Source organism: Sparus aurata, chromosome 23, assembly GCF_900880675.1.
Source record: "Sparus aurata chromosome 23, fSpaAur1.1, whole genome shotgun sequence".
Classification (NCBI taxonomy): domain Eukaryota; kingdom Metazoa; phylum Chordata; class Actinopteri; order Spariformes; family Sparidae; genus Sparus; species Sparus aurata.
This window is the reverse complement of record NC_044209.1, coordinates 25,832,592-25,842,355: the sequence shown is the minus strand read 5'-3', so window position 1 is coordinate 25,842,355 and position 9,764 is coordinate 25,832,592. Positions and strand designations below refer to the sequence as shown.

Below are 9,764 nucleotides of genomic sequence, written 5' to 3'. Positions count from 1 at the left end.
GATAAAAAGCCAAAATGTTGAGATAATAGGTCAAAATCACGAGTGAACAGACAAAGTTACGAGTTGAAAATCGACATTATAGAACAGAAAATCGATCTTTGGGGATAGAAAGTCAAGATTATGAGACAGAAAACCAAATTTATGAGATAGAAATTCATAATTATGAGTTAAAAAGCCAAAATGTTTTTTTTAACTCCAAATTAAGAGATAGAAAATCAAAATCTTTGGATTAAGTCATAAATTATTAGATAGAAAGGCAAAATTATGAGGAAAGGTCATAATAAAGTGATATAAAGTCGATAGTTTGGGATAGAAAGGCAATATTATGAAATTAAAAGACATAATTATGAATTGAAAATCGAAATTATGAGAAGGAAATTGACTCTGAAAGTGAAGATTATGAGATAAAAAGCCAAAATATTCAGATAAAAAGTCAAAATTATGAGTGAAAAGGAAAAATTATGGGACAGAGAGTCAAAATCTTTAGATTAAAAAGTCAAGATTATGAGATAGAAAGTCAAAATTATGAGAAAAGGTCATAATAAAGGGATATAATGTCGATAGTTTGGGATAGAAAGACAATATTATGAAATAAAATTCATAATTATAAGATAAAAAGCCAAAATGTTGAGATAATCAGTCAAAATCATGAGTAAAAAGACAAAGTTATGGAACAGGAAGTCCAAATTTCAATATAAAAGGTCATAATGAAGGAATATAAAGTTAATATTATGAGATAAAAAGTCATAATTGTGATACAGGAGGCCAAAATTATGAGAAAAGTCGTAATGATGAGATAGAAAGTCGATATTATGAAATAAAAAGTCATAATTATGAGATAAAAGGTCTTATTGTGAGAGAGGAAGCCAAAGTTATGAGAAAACTGTAATAATTATGTTTTAAAAGTCAAATAATTTTGTCCCATGATTATGACATACCAGGGTTCTTTTTTAGTTCTCATCTGTTTTTCCTCTAACTGGCAGAAATTGTCTTAAAATAATATCACAGTATTTTTAGGCTATATCTCAAAACACTGTATATATATTTATATTCATATTATAACAACGTCTGAAGATGCAAACAAGGTTTACAAACGTTAACGATTGCCATAAAACAGGTTTATAAAGGATCTTACTGACAGTTTACAGTGAAACAACTGTTTATTAATGACGGTTGTCACAAAGTTGAACTAATGAACAAGTGTGTCTCTGTATGTGATGTAATGTCTGAATATTAGAGACGGATGTTGCAGCGAGAAGGTAAAAATGAGGTGTGTGTGTGTGTGTGTGTGTGTGTGTGTGTGTGTGTGTATGTGTATGTGTGTGTGTGTGATCCTTGTAACACTTCCTGGCAGAGTGAGTGACTGTGTTCTCCCAGAGGCCTCCAACAAGGAGCCGCACTTCCTTTTTCAGCAGCTTCATCACTTATCTTTACTTATTTATCAGCACTAATGGGCCGTTGTCTGAATCACATCCGTATGCATTACACACAAGGGCCCCCCAGAAAAAGAAAAAGGAAAAACCAAAAGGGAAAATCTCCTCTGTTCTGTATTTTTGTTTTACGTTGGCTGGGATTCAATCGATTGTTCAGCTTCAGGTCTCATGTCATGACGTGAAGGTTTTAAGAAATGATTTTCTCGGTCGAAGGAGACGCTGGTGGAAAAGGCTGCGGGTCGTGTGGCGCGTTGACCGAGCAGGATATACAGGAAATACCAGCTCCACCTTGAAACAACAAAGCCACGACTCCTGCAGGAGACAATGAGGAGGAAAGTGTGCAGAAATCACAAGTGCAACGAGCCCAGCGGAGCTCTCTCACAGCACGTTTATATTCCAGTCAACTTGTTGCAGCTGCATGTTTATAATCTCACATCAGACTTGATATATGCGTGTGTGTGTGTGTGTGTGTGTGTGTGTGTGTGTGTGCCGTCTCCTCCTCCTCCTCCTCCTCCTCCTCCTCTCTGTCTTTATTTCTCCTGAAAACAGATGCCTGAACATTCTTTGTTTCCCAACAAAGGCCCGATGAGGTCAGTGCAGGGGGGACATGCAGGCAGGCGAGGGGGAGGAGAGGGGGAGGGTGACGTCACAGCAGTGTGTGTGTGTGTGTGTGTGTGTGTGTGTGTGTGTGTCACATCTAAAGTCAACGTAAAACCAGTTGAATGTGTGTGATCACTGACCACGTTTCTGTCAAACTTCACATGTGTCTCTCTGCTGCCCTCTAGTGGACCTGTGATGTAAAACTCAAGATTACCAGGACTGGTTCTGAGGTTCCGGAGGGTCCACACACAGGACCGCTTACCGGTTTGCTACTTACATATTTTTGATTAATCACAATCTTGTTTCAACTGCGACGAGTCCTCCATCTTTGTCTAGTCTGATTTAGTTTATGTAGTTGTTGTGACGTGTTTACACGTTTATTTATATTTTTTATATATAATATATACTCTTTCCTTTGCTGTGATCACTATAAAACATGTACATTAATATTCAGAGAGCATATTTAGGCTTGGATTTTATTAGCAGACATCAAACAGGTGAAGTGAGAGTGGTGCAAGCTGATGACACTAAAATGCCTTTTGGATTTTTTTCAGGTCCTGTTTTCTATTTTATATCAGTAAATACTCAGTTTAAAACGAGGTTTAGAGATGTAAAGGTTGAGATGTGAAAACCTTCAGTCGAATAAAACCTCACTTAGGCAAGTTCATGAGTATAACACCATTCGGAGACATAGAAACTAATCAAAACTAAAATATTAAGACTTTAAAACAGCATCTTGGAAGACAGAATGGGAAAAAAAGCTAGCATAATTAGCTACATATAAACAAAAATGCATTAAATGAATTTACTTATTTGAAAGCCACAGTGAACAGTAATGTTTTATTCCCTGGTTTAGATGAGCTGACAGTTTTACCTCGATTACACGACTGAATCCTTTTTTTAAAATAAGCAACTGTATCAGAATAAACATTTTTAATAACCCTCCCAATCCCACGTACAAGTAAACAAAATTAACTATGAGTCCTGCAAATTTCAGGAAGATCGAAGAAGATTTTTGGTCACGTGACCCGGCGTGAGGGGGCGCTGTGAGCCCCCTGGCCACGCCCACAACCCGATAATGTTGAATCTTCACATTTTTCTCCAGCTGTGACGTGTGTGCAGAGTTTGGTGAGTTTTAGGGTTCGTTCAGGCTGCCAAACATTCACTTTTTGTCGGAGACGAACACTCTGAACTCTGAAACAAACGTGTGCTCGGGCTGAAAATATGAGGTCCTTCCCCTCCAGGTGAAGGTCAGGCTGTGGGGACAGGAAGCAGACCAGCCTCAGGTGATCCGGATGGTCCAGGTAAAGAAGTGGTGACAGAAAGCAGAATTTAATTGGACGATGTGACTGATTCAAACTCTGTGAACCTGCCCCCTGAGATCAAACAGGTGACTTGTGGTTAATTTGACTCCTGTGGCATCTCTGGTGATGCTGCAGCGTGTGACGAGTCGACGTAAATAGAAACCAGACCGTTCGACGTTAACGTGAAAGTTGTTTCTATATTTAGTCCCGTCAGCGGCGGGTGAATCAGTGAATGACGCCGTCACCGTGACGAAGAGGAGAGACCGAGACCTTCATCAGGGTGAAGCATCAACCATCCTGTTTTGTTGACACTGGAGTCAATAAATAAAAATACAACTGTACACATTAAAGTGCTGCATTGTGGGTAATGTTGTTTTTGAGGGGAAGAGGAAAAATCAGCCGTTTCTGAGTGACCCCAAACGTTCGAACGAACGTTTGGGGTCACTCAGAAACGGCTGATTTTTAATGTACAGCGTATTTTTATTTTTATTTCAGAAGATGTTTTTATTCTTGGTGCTTTTTCCGCAAACTGTTAGGACGTGTTTCATCAACATTTCCACAATCATAGACCCACATCATGTTCAGATTACAAGTGTATGAGCTGAGTGTGACGTCTGAAGCGAGGATTCAATCCGCTGGATGTTTTTTTAACGAGACGTCGGGACTTTTTCCAGTTGATTAGCGGCAACAGATCGGGTAGTCTGACGAGACGTAGATATTTTTTTGGACAAGATATCAGGACCATGTGCAGCTTTAAATCGGGTATTTCTTGATAAGACATCTGGGCCATTTGTTGCCAGATGTCTGGACCGTTTGCAGAAGAAGACAAGGGTCGTTTTGAGGAGATGTCAGCACCACCTGTAGCTGAAAACCAGGTATTTTTTGAGGAGATGTCGGGAACATTTGCAGCTTTAAACAGGGTACTTCTGACAAAACTTCAGGATCATTTGCAGCTGACAACAAAGAAACATTTGGTACATTAACAGTCGAAAAACCAGGTAAATTTGATGTGCCGTCTGGACATTTTTCCTGCTGTGTTTGTGGCCAAAACACCATCGTTTCCTGATCCTAACCAAGTGTTTTTTTGTGCCTGAACCTCACCGGACCACAAGCACGGAATGTGAAGTTTGAATCTGTTTTTTGCAGAAAGTCAACAGTTATTCAAGTGGGTTGTGCGAAAAACCAGGTCAGCTATGAAGGTCTTCCATCAGAACGGCACACAAAAGAAAATGTACCTCCGTTCTAGTTCCCATCAAAACGTGGTTTTCAGACGGTATTCATGGTGGCGTGTTGGAATGATGTTAAACGCTCTGTGGGAATCAAATCTCTCCTTCTTCAAATCTTTTTTTTTTTAATGTAACCAACCCATTCTTCATGGCCTCCAGGAAGAAATGTGTTATGTGGGCTCTCCATTCAGAGGCGCCCTTGGTTTGTGAAAAGGACGGTTTGATTGAGAAGAAGCTGCAGTTATACAACATGTTTTGACTCCTGCACGGACTGACGCACTGATTTCTGTCCAGGTGTTCAGGTGAGGACAGGATCCTTCAGCGTCCACCCTGCTCTCCTTCCAGACCTTCACACCAGATCCAAAGAAAATCATCCGGTGCCCTGATATCGACGTCTTTTGCAGATGCTGAAGACTCATCGGCGGAGAGTGAGCTGTCTCTGCAACCAACACATCGTGAGTCCTGCTGCCCATGAACAGCTAAATTCCCAAACGCACCAGTTATGTCAGAGATGTGCAGGCGCGCAGGAAAACACCGCGTGGGAAACATAAAAATAGATAAAAAATAAAAGAGGCTGAAACGCACCGAGAGGAGAAGAGAGGATGAACACGGTTAATTAGTGCTCAGACCTCCAGTGTGCATGACTACAGGGATGTGTGCAATTATGTGTCAGTCAATAATGAGACAGAAACACCTGTTAGTCAGGCGCTAAAAATAGATCCAGAGCATTTAACCTGGCTGCAGCACATCAGGACGCTGTGGATGTGTTGAATGTTCAGGATGATTTGGATCATTTTGGTTCGTAAAAGTTGAAAAAAAAAACTCTCCAGAAACTTCCAGGAGTCACTTTTCTGTTGCTGCTGTGCGCTTTTTTTTTTTTTTTTTGGTTTTGCTTTACGCTTCTATAAAAGGAGTGTCCTCTTTTGGTGAGACTGGATGAGCCGGTGACGCAGGCGCCGTGGGTGTATAAGAGAGCGCGCCCGGCTCTGGTTCGGCGCACACATGGAGAAGCAGCTGGGTTGGTAAGATATCTGATCGCCTCTCGGTGTCTCTGACAGAACACGGAGATGAACACAACTGAGAAGTTCTACCTTCCCGTTGATGGCATCCTGGACATGTTCGACTCTCTCACCGGGCAGTCACGCATTACGCACCCAGCTCTCCACGGCGCAGCGCTCCCTCCGGCCACACAGCACCCCAAAGTCTCAAGCATATCCAAAGCAGGCATGGGCATCATCAAGACGGTGAGGGAGAGCTGGAGGCAGCACGAGAAGAGAGCGGCTGCCAGGAGATCCTCGAGTTCTGGGAACAGGCAGCTGTCCACGGATCGGCTCCCGAAGAGGTCCGTGGACCTGCTGGAGCTGGGACTGGCCAAGCCCAGGAACTGTCACAGAGTGGTGGTGCTCGGTGCTCCCAAAGTGGGTAAAACCAACATCCTGAGGAGGTTCTTGGGGAACGAATTTGAAGAGAACTACGAGCCCACAGCAGAGGACTTCCACAGGAAGCTGTTCCACATCGGAGGAGAAGCTTACCAGGTGGATCTGCTGGACGCAGCGAGTGAGCGGAACTTCCCTGCGAAGCGGAGGCTGTCTATCCTGACAGGTGAGAGAGACTGAGCGGTTCGGGGCAGAATTTGACATACATGTGTGTAATAACCACGAGATTATGAGAATTATGACTTTAAACTTTGTGATTAAATGTTCTTGTTGTCTTTCCTCCAGGTGACACCTTCCTGCTCGTCTTCAGTCTGGATGACAGAAACTCTTTCGATGAAGTCTGCGCGCTGCTCGCCGAGATCAGAGCTGCCAAAGCGCAGTTACTCAAACTCAAACATCCCGCGAGAGTTCCGGCTGTGATCTGCGGGAATAAAGCGGACCTGGAGGCGCCGGGAGCCGTGAGCCGCTCGGAGGTGGAGGAGGCGCTCGGTGAGGACGTCTCCTTCTTCGAGACGTCGGCCAAAGACGGCACCGGGCTGGAAGGTGCGTTCAGGGCCCTCGCCACTCTTGGGGGACTGCCTGTTGAGACGAGCCCGTCCCGGCACCAGCTCGTCTCCATCCTCACCTACCAGTCCATGTGCATCGGCCAGCGGGGCCGGGGAGCGAGGCGGACGCGGGGGCTCGGCGCGCCCTGCGCCGCCACGGACCCTCTGGCGCGCCGGCCGAGCTTCACCAGCGACCTGCGGCTGGTGCTGAGATCCAGCAAGCAACACAAACCCGAGAGGTGTCAGATTCAATGAATCTCGAGCCTTCTCACAAACCAATTGTAGTAGTATGCTGCAATGTCTTATTATGTAAGGGGTTATACCCTCACGTCGCACCTGGCTGGACCAGTGCGCTCAAACTCTGCTTTTTGTATGTAACTGTATGATTATTATATCACGATTCCAATAAAAGAATATATTTCTAATTCTCACGTCTTCATCTGCTCCTTGAATGTATTTATAAGACACAGATTCATGTCAGTGGATTGTGATGCAAAACGTGATGACGTGGGGGGAGATGAGTCAGCCAGAGACCTTGAACGTCTCCTCCTGTTGTCAGACACTTGTTGAGATGCTTCACATCTCCAGTCCTCCCACAGAGGCTCGACGGGCCCGAGGTGCGACAAAAGAAGCGAGAGTCTGCACACTCGTGTGTCATCAGAGGAAACAAAAGAGGCAGAGCATCATTCATTAAAGAGGAGGAGGTGGGAGGAGGAGGAGAGGAGGAGAGGAGGAGAGGGGACACAGTGATCTGAATGAAATCAGCACCATGGAGAGAGTCCACGTTACACACTGCTGCCGAGAAGAAGATCTATTTATATCCTCCAGAATAAAAAACTCTCTGCAGCCCACTCAGGTCTGCGGGAAGGAGCTCTGGTGGCAGCTGACCAATCAGAGAGGAGATACTCAGTGTGTTCCAGCTGATTCAGGTTGTTTCTTTTAGCTCCTTTCAGAGGCTCAACCTTGTGAGATGCATCACAGACAAAGTGGTTTATTTCTAATACAATCACATCAATAAACACTGATTATATGTTAAATATATGTAGAAATGTAGTGAATTTATTGCCAGAAAATTACATTGGGTACTTAAGAACATTCAATATTTTTTTCTATATTGATATTCATCAGCAGACTCTATAAGACGTCTTTACTGTTTCTCACATTTGACTTTTGGGTTCTTCCACGTGACTGTTTTCATCATAATGAAGTGATTTACTCTCATTTTTTGATGTTTCACACTGTTAAAATGAAAAAGCTGAGAAAGCAAAACATTTCAAGGCAACTTTCTGCAATAACTCTTTGAGTTTTGACCCCAATGAAATAATGTTTTGGTCGCATAATTCAACTTTCTTATTTGAAAGTTAGAGTTGAGGTCGAGACGAGCTCTGAAACTAATTAAGTTCTGTTCTGATAATTTACTTTTCGATATTTGATTCGATAGTTAAAGTTGGAGTGATGGCGACTAAACATTGTACCCAAACTAAAAAAAAAAAGAAAGTTGTTGTTGTTAACTCAGTTGTTTGGTCTGAAGACGTCCTCAAAAATGTTTTGTCTTGTCCACAACCCAAAGACAGAAGCTGGGATCAGAGAGTTTCTCTTAAAAATGACTCAAAATGTATTTTCTGGATCATCAGTGTCGCGGTCAAGAACTCCTGAACCGAGACGAGTCATGACCGAGACCAGAGCGACTCCTGCGCAGCGTGACACAGAATAAAAACCTACAAACCAAAAACCAAAGGAAGATCAATATCCACGTGAAAAACACCCACAGAAGACAAAGATTGTTGGTTAATATCTTCAGCTGCTATCGACCCATCACAGATATATTACTGTCGATACACTGTTAATGTTTTCTGATATCAATAAAATAATCAAAAATCATTGTAGAGGTGAAGTCCATGTGTGGAAAAACAATTTTACTTTGTTTCCTGTGAGAAACAAATAGAAACAAACTCCAAGGAGCTGAAAATAACTTTTTATTGACCTCTTGTTCTTCGTCCTCCTCACACAACACAGTTTTTGGTGCAAGCGTTGTGTTTTTCTCGGCGATTCTTGTCTCATAGAAACCGTCGTTAAGTGCAGACAATTATATAATACAGAGAGATCTCTGCAGTCGTCTTTGTCTGAGATGAAACAACAAAGATCCAGAGCACTGGAACACTGCTGATTGGCAAAACAGCGGACGTTAATAGTCAGCAACTAATGGATTCACCGTTCGTTCCTGATTAACTGTCGATAATCAGAGCAGACTGCAGTCAAATGTTCAGTTCAGAGCTTTAAAACCAGACAAGATGTTTCCTTCGTGTCCTTCAGCTTCTCTCTCCAAACCCTCTCTCTCTCTTATCATACACCAGATTTTATTGATGCAAATGAATTCAATAAAACGACTTCTGCCCCTGGAAGATGAAATGATCGCGGGTGCTGACGCTGTCGGTGCAGCGGGCCGACTCATCGCAGTGAGCTGTTCCTCTGCTCGGCTCCGCTGTGACGAGCACGTCGTGATCGCTGCTGTTTGAATAATAAACGGGAGGTTGTGTGTGCTGGTTCACACCGCTCACATCCATAATATCCTGTAATGTAAAAGACTGTGTGGGCGTGCAGGAAACACTGAGTGGTGCTTATATGATGACACACACACACACACACACACACACAAACCGGCCAAACTAATGAACAATTGTGTCACGAGAGAGGAGAAACGGAGGCAGCTAATTGGAGCTCGCTCTTAACACCTCCCGTATCCATGACGACGGGGGAATTGGGCAGCGATCTGAGCGGTCCATCGGTTCGTTCGTCTGTTTACCGGTAATGAGACGGGAACCACCTGTTCTGCTCTGACACCAGTAAACACTCGACAAACATTCAATATGCGCATTTCTGATCTGACGGCATCGGTCTGTCAGACGCAACAGTCGAACATCAACGTTGCGCTGTGAGATCTATTAATGTGATCTGTAGAGTGTGTTTACCTGCGCTGTCACTGCATGAGGCAGCGGATCTATTTATGACAGAGAACTGCAACGTAACGACAGCGAAAGAGCAAAAAATTGGTCTTAAACTCGTCTCTTTTCCTCCAGAGACAAGACGTCTCTACGTACAATCTTCAAATATGTTGAGTTGCATCGTTACTGAATGTTGTCTCTATCATCTCTGTAATTAGCACAGCATTAAAAGAAGTAATTATGAACGTATAACAAAGCGCTACCAGAGGATTTTCTCT

The 9,764-nt window shown here is 43.2% G+C and overlaps 1 protein-coding gene across 1 annotated transcript; it reads left to right on the top strand.

Annotated features, from left to right (window-relative positions):
* The first annotated feature begins 5,482 nt into the window (after positions 1 to 5,482).
* Positions 5,483 to 6,972, top strand: rasd2a (RASD family member 2a). Its single transcript, XM_030406827.1, has 2 exons — positions 5,483 to 6,165; positions 6,285 to 6,972. Exons 1-2 carry the CDS (start codon positions 5,631 to 5,633, stop codon positions 6,797 to 6,799), a joined length of 1,050 nt encoding a protein of 349 aa, XP_030262687.1. The 5' UTR covers positions 5,483 to 5,630; the 3' UTR covers positions 6,800 to 6,972.
* Positions 6,973 to 9,764: the final 2,792 nt, after the last annotated feature.